This window comes from Oncorhynchus kisutch, linkage group LG7 (genome assembly GCF_002021735.2).
Source record: "Oncorhynchus kisutch isolate 150728-3 linkage group LG7, Okis_V2, whole genome shotgun sequence".
Taxonomy (NCBI): domain Eukaryota; kingdom Metazoa; phylum Chordata; class Actinopteri; order Salmoniformes; family Salmonidae; genus Oncorhynchus; species Oncorhynchus kisutch.
In genome coordinates, this window is record NC_034180.2 from 34,111,933 (window position 1) to 34,124,341 (window position 12,409).

At 41.3% G+C, this 12,409-nt stretch overlaps 1 protein-coding gene across 1 annotated transcript in view; it reads left to right on the forward strand.

The window, feature by feature from the left end:
• LOC109894515 (zinc finger protein DPF3) overlaps positions 1–12,409 on the forward strand; it is a 39,296-nt gene that overhangs the window by 22,573 nt on the left and 4,314 nt on the right. Inside the window, exons 4-7 of the mRNA XM_020488062.2 lie at positions 5,342–5,466; positions 5,791–5,883; positions 7,572–7,635; positions 12,058–12,183. Coding sequence (XP_020343651.1) covers positions 5,342–5,466; positions 5,791–5,883; positions 7,572–7,635; positions 12,058–12,183 — 408 coding nt within the window. The remainder of the gene's footprint in view (positions 1–5,341; positions 5,467–5,790; positions 5,884–7,571; positions 7,636–12,057; positions 12,184–12,409) is intronic.

Here is a 12,409-nt window from a genome sequence, read left to right on the forward strand (position 1 = left end):
TGACTTTGTTGTCCTTAAGCCATTTTGCCACAACTTTGGAAATATGCTTGGGATCATTGTCCATTTAGAAGACCCACTTGCGACCAAGCTTTAAGTTCCTGAGTGATGTCTCGATGTTGCTTCAATATATCCACATAATTGTTCTGCCTCATGATGCCATCTATTTTGTGAAGTGCACCAGTCCCTCCTGCAGCAAAGCACCCCCACAACATGATGCTGCCACCCCTCTGCTTCACAGTTGAGATGGTGTTCTTCGGCTTGCAAGCCTCCCCCTTTTTCCTCCAAACATAACAATGGTCATTATGGCCAAACAGTTGTATTTTTGTTTCATCAGACCAGAGGACATTTCTCCAAAAGTACGATCTTTGTCCCCATGTGCAGTTGCAAACCGTAGTCTGGCTTTTTTATGGCGGTTTTGGAGCAGTGGCTTATTCCTTGCTGAGCGGCCTTTCAGGTTATGTCGATATAGGACTCGTTTAACTGTGGATATAGATACTTTTGTGAAGACGCTGGAGGAAACAGGTACAAGGTCCTTTGATGTTGTTCTGGGATTGATTTTCACTTTTCGCACCAAAATACATTCATCTCTAGGAGACAGAACGCTTCTCCTTCCTGAGCGGTATGACGGCTGCGTGGTCCCATGGTGTTTATACTTGCATACTATTGTTTGTACAGATGAACGTGGTACCTTCAGGCGTTTGATAATTGCTCCCAAGGATGAGCCAGACTTGTGGAGGTCTACAATTTATTTTCTGAAGTCTTGGCAGATTTTTTTTTACATTTTCCCATGATGTCAAGCAAAGAGGCACTGAGTTTGAAGGTAGGCCTTGAAAAACATCCATAGGTACACCTCCAATTGACTCAAATGATGTCAATTAGCCTATCAGAAGCTTATAAAGCCATGACATTTTTCTAGAATTTCCCAAACTCTTTAAACGTAGTGTATGTAAACTTCTGACCCACTGGAATTGTGATACAGTGAATTATAAGTGAAATAATCTGTCTGTAAACAATTGTTGGAAAAATTACTTGTGTCATGCACAAAGTGTCCTAACCGACTTGCCAAAACTGTAGTTTGTTAACAAGAAATTTGTGGAGTGGTTGAAAAACGAGTTTTAATTACTAAGAAAAATTCAACAATTAAATGTTAGTTGTTTAATAAAGGAAAAATATCTGATGTTTCGATTTATCGCTCAGCACTACTTAGAGCAAACAAAATAATTGTACTATGACAGTCTAAACTGTTTTAAATGTAATTTGATACATATCAGGGTTAATTTGCTAATCTGTGGCCATAATATTGCGTTAAATAACTTTCCATAGACATTATTCATTACAGCTAAATATTGTAATTTATTAAATGTTTAGTTCCAAAACTACATAAACACTTTGAAGCTCATTTCTGAAGCTTATATATTGCAATCGTCTACACACCATAGAAATACAATGGATTTGACACAGTATACGATTCCCAAGGAGTATTCACTTCCCAGGGTCCAGGGCTGCTGGCTGGCTACTGCTAGCAAGCCCAGACATATGTAAAGTAGTCTAAAATATGTTACTGTCACGTTATGAGTGCATTTCACATTACTATTGGGTTGTAATCATATTATAACGCTCACATGAATGAGATGCTGAATACATGTTTGTCATTGTCACTCAAAAATAATTCCAATTTAGTTGCTAGTAGAATAACGACAATGTTACAATGCAAATGGCATGGTTAAAATAGTTTTTATGTCGTTTTTGAACTAAACCTCCCTTGCACTGCACTGCACTGCACTGCACTGCACTGCACTGCACTGCACTGCTCTGCTTTGTAAGTCCTTTTGCTCAAAGATATTTATAACTAACCCAAGATAGTTAATCTGTATCGTCTACAGTTGGAGCAAATGAAGCATAGTGGGCAGAAATAAGCAAGGAGGTGGGCAAAGCCAAGCACGAGCTAGTGAGATCCTATGTATTTGCATATTTCCGTTAGGAAACACCGCCTCTGTGAAGTGCACTTGTGGACAAACTCAATTCAACCTTGCACTCCTTCTACACAACAAAATGTTTTAAAGCTTTTGCAAAGCATCAAGTCTCTAAAGTTTAGTGCACTGTGTTCCTAACATATTCTAGTTTTGGGAACAGAAGCATTTATTAAGATCAGATGTTTCATGAATGAGAAAATGTGCGGAATGTCGGCCCAGTTTAACCTAGTTCCACCCTCTCCTACTACACCCGCAACTGGACCTCACCAGAAAACATTCTAAACCAATGTTTCAGCTTGATAGCCCTTGTGACGTGTCTGTGTTCAAATCAAATCAAATTGTATTTGTCACATGCCCCGAATACAACAGGTGTAGACCTTACAGTGAAATGTTTACTTACAATCCCTTAACCAACAATGCAGTTTTAAGAAAATACCTTTAAAAAAGTAAGAGAAGAATAACAAATGATTAAAGAGCAGCAGTAAATAACAATAGCAGGGCTATATACAGGGGGTACCGGTACAGTGTCAATGTGTGGGGGCACCGGTGTCGAGGTAATATGTATATGTAGGTAGAGTTATTAAAGTGACTATGCATAGATAATAACAGAGAGTAGCATTAGCGTTCCAGAGTGGGGGGGGAAGGGGGGTCGATGCAAATAGTCTGGGTGATTAGCTGTTCAGGAGTCTTATGCCTTGGGGGTAGAAGCTATTTAAGAGCCTCTTGGACCTAGACTTGGCGCTCCGGTACCGCTTGCTTTCGGTAGCAGATAGAACAGTTTATGGCTAGCGTGGCTGGAGTCTTTGACAATTTTTAGGGCCTTCCTCTGACACCGCCTGGTATAGAGGTCCAGGATGGCAGGAAGTTTGGCCCCGGGGATGTACTGTGCCGTACGCACTACCCTCTGTAGTGCCTTGCGGTCGGAGGACGAACAGTTGCCATATCAGGCAGTGATGCAACCCGTCAGGATTAGATTAGATTCAACTTTATTGTCATTGAACAAGTACAGTACAACGAAATACAGTTAGCATCAGACCAGAAGTGCAAATAAAAAAGTACAAAAAATGTACAAGTAAAACCATTAAGTACAATGTATGTTATTAAGTGGGATGTATAAATATGCAATGAAGGCAAATTGAAAGTGCAAGGAGGCATGCAACTGAAATGCAGGGATAGCAACAATGAGGTTACCGAGGTAGACATGTACATGTACAACTGAATAATAAGGATGCTCTCGATGGTGCAGCTGTAAAACCTTTTGAGGATCTGAGAACCCATACCAAGTCTCCTAAAGGGGAAAAGGTTTTGTCGTGCCCTCTTCACGACTGCCTTGGTGTGCTTGGACCATGTTCGTTTTTTGGTGATGTGGACGCCAAGGAACTTGAAGCTCTCAACCTGCTCCACTACTGCCCCATCGATGAGAATGGGGGTGTGGTCGGTCCTCCTTTTCCTGTAGTCCACAGTAATCTCCTTTGTCTTGATCACGTTGAGGGAGAGGTTGTTGTCCTTGTACCACACGGTCAGGTCTCTGACCTCCTCCCTATAGGCTGTCTCATCGTTGTCGGTGATCAGGCCTACCACTGGTGTGTCATCAGCAAACTTAATGATGGTGTTGGAGTCGTGCCTGGCCGTGCAGTCATGAATGAACAGGGAGTACAGGAGGGGACTGAGCATGCACCCCTGGGGGGCCCCCGCGTTGAGGATCAGCGTGGCGGATGTTGTTACCTACCCTTACCACCTGGGGACGGCCTGTCAGGAAGTCCACAATCCAATTGCAGAGGGAGGTGTTTAGTCCCAGGGTCCTTAGCTTAGTGATGTGCTTTGGGGGCACTATGGTGTTGAATGCTGAGCTGTAGTCAATGAATAGCATTCTCACATAGGTGTTCCTTTTGTCCTGGTGTGAAAGGCACAGTGTGCTGTGCAATAGAGATTGCATCATCTGTGGATCTGTTTGTGTGGTATGCAAACTGGAGTGTGTCTATGGTTTCTGGGATAACAGTGTTGATGTGAGCCATGACCAGCCTTTCAAAGCATTTCATGGCTACAGACGTGAGTGCTATGCGTCGGTAGTCATTTAGGCAGGTTACCTTAGTGTTCTTGGGCACAGGGACTATGGTGGTCTGCTTGAAACATGCTGGTATTACAGACTCAGACAGGTTGAAAATGTCAGTGAAGACACTCGCCAGTTGGTCAGCCCCTTCTGCCTGTGTTTTGCTTAGTTGTTTTGGTGGGATGGACCTCATCTGCTCTGTAATCAAAATAATCCCATAGTTCACTCCTGCAGACAGTTTTGCCAACAAGCTGTTTGTCAACAAGTTGTGAGCGTGGAGGTAGTATGTTTTCTCTCTTGCTTCTCAAAGTGGCTCAAGCTGTGTCGACTGCATACACAAGCACAAGTATCCTGGCTAGCTACTGCCCCCTTGAGAAGAATCAGACAAATTACTAGACACTCGATCCTCTTATCCTCCGTATATGATGTGATACACATTTGACAGAAGTACGGAAGTAACAAAAATTATAGTACCGAACCATTTTTCATGTTCTAGTATCAAAGTATTTCCAAAGTTTCGATATACCGTGCAACAGTATCTCCACCTCTATCTACTCAGATCCTTACCTCTTATCAACTGCTGCATGTTAGCATTCAGTTTAGGGATTGAGACTGCTAGGTGATTTTACTTGGGGAGATGAGTGTCTGTGAAGGTATGACAGCTTGAGGCTTTGAAGCCTGTCCTCTTTTCTAAAATCATAAGGCTGAATGAAATGGCCATCAGTGAAGAGAAAGTCTTGAATATGATGTCCATGATAGACTGACTACCAACCAATGTTAGTCTTTTATCTCATCCACACTCTTTGTTTTGACCTCTATCACAACAGAAAAGCTTTGGAATATTTCACATTAAAGGGACAGTTCACCCAAATCACAAATGTACCTACGTTTATGGACATTTCCTAGTTTGACTAGGAGAATCAGCGACCCAGGGTTAAGGTTTGTTTAGTTATGGCTTTGCATTATTTATTTTTAGACAATGGTAGGTCGTCCCTGGTAGCGTGCTTTAAATAGCAATCCCAGATTAGACTATCTTTGTAACAAGGCATTACACATTGGATTAATGTATCCTTCATTTGCTGAATAGGAACATAAGTTATACAGAAAGTATCACACCCCCCTAATGAAGGGATTTGGCATTTATAGTGATGCTTTGTTAAGCAAGCCATTTGTATCTTCCTGGCAAAGACTGACTAGATGAGGTGATGCCTGTCAGTGTCTTTAGAGTTACTGGTATACATGTCTACTTTAACTGATGTGAGGGGCGGCTCCCGGGTTTGTTTGATTTATTTGTGTGTGTTTGTTGCTCTGTATCCAGATGGAGGACTCCCAGGCAAGGATACACTTCCCACACAGGACACCACACTGGAGGCTCTTCTTAGAGGGGAGGGCCTAGACCAGAGGACCAACTCTAAGGATGAGGAGAGTCTCCTAGAAATCCAGGTGGGTCCTAATTAAGTTTTATCCCAATGGTTTAAAGGGAAAGGGATTACTCTGATCTAGGATCAGCTTATCTAACCTCTGCCATGACTATAACCAGTCTGAGCCTAATACCAAAACTGCCTGGATTGGTATAAAAGGGCACACTGTCATAATGCACTTTAAATATGCAAATGGCTAGTATCAGAGGTTTATGGCCTTATAGTTTATTACAACCATCTTTTTTAAAAGTGTTTTATTTTGTTGTTCCTCAGACTGGGAGTCAGGCAGTGTCTTTGACCTCCAGACAAGAGATTGATCCGTCTATTCCCTTTTTTCCCACCACAGAGGGTGTTGGAGGCTGACGCAGCTGAAGGTGCATACAATGACGATGACTATGAAGCGGACCCCCCCAAAAAAAGACATAGAGGAAAAGGCAAAGTAAGTGATCCACAGAGACATACTGTACTATAATAAATTGCTGCTAATGTACATGACTGCCCTAGTTCATAACTCATTCAGTAGAAATCACATTTGCTACATTAGCTAGCTAAGATCATGCATATAACCATCTAACGGTGGGTTTGCCCCAAATGCGCGTGTGCATGCCATCAAATCAAAGGCACTCTTTCGATATAACGTTTTTGAGTAATAACATGTTCAGCTACTTAAGACATTGGCTTGAAACTAAGTTGTGTGCCTTTTAGAAGTAGAGAAACATTTTCACTCATTGTCTTCTCAAACCCCGGTCTGGTCTGTCAAGTCTGCTTCGCAAGCGTTCTCGGAAGTCTCATGATGTTGGGCCTCTGGGTTTAGAAACTCTGTGGTACTATATTTGCATCATTATATGTGCTGCAAGCACTTCCTGTTGTCTGAATAACACTAGGTGCTAGAGACTGATCTGAATCAATACATTATAAACTACAGTACCAATATTAATAAATATTAAGTGCTCTTATATATTTATACTGACAGAACTACATTATACACTGAGTATCCTAAACATTAGGAACACCTTCCTAATATTGAGTTGCAACCCCCTCCCCTTTTGCCCTCAGAACAGTCTCAATTTGTTGGGGCACGGACTACAAGGTGTCAAGTGTTCTACAGGGATGCTGCCACATGTTGACTCCAATGCTTGCCAAAGTTGTGTCAAGTTGGCTAGATGTCCTTTGGGTGGTGGACCATTCTTGATACACACGGGAAACTGTTGAGCATGGAAAAACCCAGCAGCATTGCAGTTCTTGACACATACCGGTGCGCCTGGCACCTACTACCATACCCCGTTCATATGCATTTAAATATTTTGTCTTGCCCATTCACCCTCTGAATGACACACATACACAATCCATGTCTCAATTGTCTCAAGGCTTAAATCCTTCCTTAGCCGGTCTCCTCCCCTTCATCTACACTGATTTTGAAGTGGATTTAACAAGTGACATCAATAAGGGATCATAGCTTTCACCTGGATGTACCTGGTCAGTCTGTCATGGAAAGAGAGGGTGTTCTTAATGTTTTGTATACTCATTGTAGATTAGTATGTTTTTCAACACAACCCAGTCATAAGCTTCAGAAACGACTTGTCCTGAGAAACATTTCCTCCATACAGACTGTTACTATGACATTGATGACAAAGGAAACAGACGACCTATAGCTACGAACTACCATCTCACCTAAGATATTTTCCTGCCAGCCAGTTGAATGCACCTGTAGAAATTAGTTTATCTTTTGTTGGCTGCTTTCTTTGCCAGTGAATTACATTTTTTATCTGATTTATTTGTAAAAATGTAAATTCTTATACAAAACACCTTCCCTTTCTACTCTGTATCTTTCCAACAAAATGCTATTTTAATGAATCACCGTTTCATCTAATGCATTAGAAATATATTCTACCATATAGTTGTTGGCTGGCAGGAAAGATTTTTGCTACATTAATGCAATCTATTGAGTGTGCTATATTTACCTTTATAAGCTGGTCTTTTTCAGTTGGACTTTTAGTTTAGTATGATATGGGCTTGTACTGTAGGTTTCTGTTTCATTTGCAACTTCCTTTGGATCACTGGGGCCTCTGTAGGACTAGCGCTGTCGTGTAATTGGTCACCATGGTGATGCTGGTTTTGTCCCCACAGGGTCGGGGTTCAGGCCGCAGGAGGACAGAGATGGATGACCAGGACAAGCCATACCGCTGTGACAGTAAGTAGAAAAGTCAAGAAATGATCGACCTTCCTCACATATCGGATCAATTATTATATCATCCAGTTATGAGACATTTGATCTCCACTTCAAGTGGTTTGTTTTTCTTAAGGACAATCTCCTAAAGAGAGATTATGTACTACCATGCCTCAATAAGCTAGTTATTCAAAAGTTATATTGATTTCTCTGGTCTGTTCTGGAAGTCGTTCTACAAAGGGATTAGGTGCTGTCAATTTCAATTCCCATGTTCAATAACATTGGGAAATGGCAGCACTCCAAAATGTTAAAAAAAAAACTCAAACACCTCATTTCAACGCTTTTCGGCAGTTATGCCTACATCACAGCATCAAGAGATGTGCATCATTGCGAGGGTGGTGAGTAGTGGTATTAAAAACATTAGTCAACAAACACAAGGATGCTGGTGCATGTTGACTCCAATGCTTCCCAGAGTTGTCAACGTTGGCTGGATGTCCTTTGGGGGGTTAGACCATTCTTGATACACACGGGAAACTGTTGAGCGTGAAAACACAGCAACATTGCAGTTCTTGATACAAACCAGTGCACCTGGCACCTACTACCATACCCCATTCAAAGGCACTTAAATATTTTTTCAACCTCTGAATGGCACACAAATAAAATCCATGTCTCATTTGTCTCGAGGCTTAAAAATCCTTATTGAACCTGTCTCCTCCCCTTCATTGACACAGATTTAACAGGTGACATCAATAAGGGATCATAGCTTTCACCTGGATTCACCTGGTCAGTCTGTCATGGAAAGAGCTGGTGTCCTTAATGTTTTGTACACTCAATGTATATACATATACATATACACAGATCAGCAGAATAAACTCAACAAATAGCATTTGGGGATTAAATGCTGTGGTTCCCTATGGACAGCATGTCAACAAGCTAGCCCACAGGCGTTAACTCAAACTAAATTAAACCCTAACATCAACATGATGTACATAATGGTCATTCAAATCCCCCTTGGAGAACTCAGAGGCATGTGTTTCCACATGAATGAGAAGCACACAGAGGAGACCAGTGTTGTCAATGTACCGTCTCAAGTTGTCCAGTAGGCACACAATTTGCATGTGGAAAACCTAGGCAGGGGTATTGGATTTTCTTTAGTTGTGGTGACTCTTACTGAGTGACACATACCATTTTCTTTAGTTGTGGTGACTCTTACTGAGTGACACATACCATTTTCTTTAGTTGTGGTGACTCTTACTGAGTGACACATACCATTTTCTTTAGTTGTGGTGACTCTTACTGAGTGACACATACCATTTTCTTTAGTTGTGGTGACTCTTACTGAGTGACACATACCATTTTCTTTAGTTGTGGTGACTCTTACTGAGTGACACATACCATTTTCTTTAGTTGTGGTGACTCTTACTGAGTGACACATACCATTTTCTTTAGTTGTGGTGACTCTTACTGAGTGACACATACCATTTTCTTTAGTTGTGGTGACTCTTACTGAGTGACACATACCATTTTCTTTAGTTGTGGTGACTCTTACTGAGTGACACATACCATTTTCTTTAGTTGTGGTGACTCTTACTGAGTGACACATACCATTTTCTTTAGTTGTGGTGACTCTTACTGAGTGACACATACCATTTTCTTTAGTTGTGGTGACTCTTACTGAGTGACACATACCATTTTCTTTAGTTGTGGTGACTCTTACTGAGTGACACATACCATTTTCTTTAGTTGTGGTGACTCTTACTGAGTGACACATACCATTTTCTTTAGTTGTGGTGACTCTTACTGAGTGACACATACCATTTTCTTTAGTTGTGGTGACTCTTACTGAGTGACACATACCATTTTCTTTAGTTGTGGTGACTCTTACTGAGTGACACATACCATTTTCTTTAGTTGTGGTGACTCTTACTGAGTGACACATACCATTTTCTTTAGTTGTGGTGACTCTTACTGAGTGACACATACCATTTTCTTTAGTTGTGGTGACTCTTACTGAGTGACACATACCATTTTCTTTAGTTGTGGTGACTCTTACTGAGTGACACATACCATTTTCTTTCCTTTTTTTCTGCTTTGCTTTGTGTTTTCTCTGTTTCAGACAGATGCAAACAAAAGCAGAAGTCAAAAACTGCCGCCTCCAGTATCTGGACTTGTTGCCTTTTTACTTGTATCTTAGGACATTTTGAAGTGGTTTGATGTAGTTAAAGACCATAGTTGATTAGTATTCCTAGTGATCTTATTGGTGTAACTTGTGTACTGTACATCCGTTCTCTTAACAATGAGTCCATGTTTTATGTGTGACTCTTGCCACACATTTCTCCCTCACTGTCCTTATGTTCCCGCATCAGGGTTATGCTTTGTCCTGAGAGTGTTCCGTATTACTGAGTAGTGAACCATTTCCCTGTATTTTCATTCCTTTCTCCAACAGATAAGCTAAGCTCCAACATTTGGATCCTATCAGTCTATTTACAGAACTCAACATGATGAATTTCTCATGGCATGTTTTCTTAGTCTACAGATATGACCTTATTTGGCAACCTTATTGGGCACACTTGAAGATGAAATAAAGCCATGTTGCAACAATAATGACATGAATGCTTAAAGGTTGAAAACTACCTGACACTGTGTCAGTGGGTATTTGACCTACTGTTGAAATGGATCCTAATGTTTTCAGTGCATTGACAAAAACATTGTGACTTAAGGGTCTTTTAGAATTTTCACAAAATCCCCAATGTGTCTAGAACTGAAGATGGGTGACACATACAGTTGAAGTCGGAAGTTTACATACACTTAGGTTGGAGTCATTAAAAGTAGTTTTTCAACCACTCCACAAATTTCTTGTTAACAAACTATAGTTTTGGCAAGTCGGTTAGGACATCTACTTTGGGCATGACACAATACATTTTTCCAGACAGATTTTTCCAGACAGATTATTTCACTTATAATTCACTGTGTCACAATTCCAATGGGTCAGAAGTTTACATACACTAAGTTGTCTGTGCCTTTAAATAGCTTGGAAAATTACAGAAAATTATGTCATAACTTGAGAAACTTCTGATAGGCTAATTGACATCAATTGGAGGTGTACCTGTGGATATATTTCAAGGCCTACATTCAAACTCAGTGCCTCTTTGCTTGACATCATGGGAAAATCAAAAGAAATCAGCCAAGACCTCAGAATAAAATTGTAGACCTCCACAAGACTGGTTCATCCTTCAGGCCTGAAGGTACCACATTCATCTGTACAAACAATAGTATGCAAGTATAAACACCATGGGACCACGCAGCCGTCATACCGCTCAGGAAGGAGACGCGTTCTGTCTCCTAGAGATGAACGTACTTTGGTACAAAAAGTGCAAATCAATCCCAGAACAACAGCAAAGGACCTTGTGAAGATGCTGGAGGAAACAGGTACAAAAGTATCCAAATCCACAGCCCTATATCGTCATAACCTGAAAGGCCGCTCAGCAAGGAAGAAGCCACTGCTCCAAAACCGCCATAAAAAAGCCAGACTGCGCTTTGCAACTGCACATACGGACAAAGATCGTACTTTTGGAGAAATGTCCTCTGGTCTGATGAAACAAAAATACAATTGTTTGGCCATAATGACCATCATTATGTTTGGAGGAAAAAGGGGGAGGCTTGTAAGTCGAAGAACACCATCCCAACCATGCATGGGGATGGCAGCATCATGTTGTGGGGGTGCTTTGTAGCAGGAGGGACTGGTGCACTTCACAAAATAAATGGCATCATGAGGAAGGAAAACGGTGTGGATATGTTGAAGAAACATCTCAAGACATCACTCAGGAAGTTAGCGCTTGGTCGCAAGTGGGTCTTCCAAATGGACAATGACCCCAAGCATACTTCCAAAGCTGTGGCAAAATGGCTTAAGGACAACGAAGTCAAAGTATTGGAGTGGCCATCACAAAGCCCTGACCTCAATCCTATAGAAAATTTGTGGGCAGAACTGAAAAGGCGTGTGCGAGTAAAGAAGCCTACAATCCTGACTCAGTTACACCAGCTCTGTCAGGAGGAATGGACCAAAATTCACTAAACTTATTGTGGGAAGCTGGTGGAAGGCTACCTGAAACATTTGACCCAAGTTAAACAGTTTAAAGGCAATGCTACTAAATACTCATTGAGTGTATGTAAACTTCTGACCCACTGGGAATGTGATGAAAGAAATCCAAGCTGAAATAAATAATTCTCTCTGCTATTATTCTGACATTTCACATACTTAGGATCACCACTTTATTTTAACTGACCTAAGACAGGGTATTTTTACTTTGATTAAATGTCAGGAATTGTGAAAACTGATGTTTTTGGCTAAGGTGTATGTAAACTTCCGACTTCAACTGTAAATGCAATTTGTCTCAGACACATTTTCAGGAAAGAAGTGAATGTTTTGTCTCTGTTTTGTGCTCTCAGTCTGTGGGAAGCGCTACAAAAACCGTACGGGGCTGAGTTACCACTACACCCATTCCCACCTGGCAGAGGAGAGGGGGTCCGAGTCCTCCCGGTCACCCTCCACACAACGCTCCGACAGACACAAACGTAAGACACTCGTATTCAAGGCCTCTAAAATGCCTCTCTTCTGGTGTCACCATCAGCAACAGAAATGTACAGAGAGCATCTGTGGGGGTGTTTTTAACCGTCATTGCTTTTCCTAGTACATGGTTTGCATGTTTTTTTCAAGCTTTGTTGGAGTCAATTAGCTAAAGTAGGGATAGCGGTACCTCTGTAGGTGTTTAGGAACACTGAGCTTACAGTTCCACCTGCA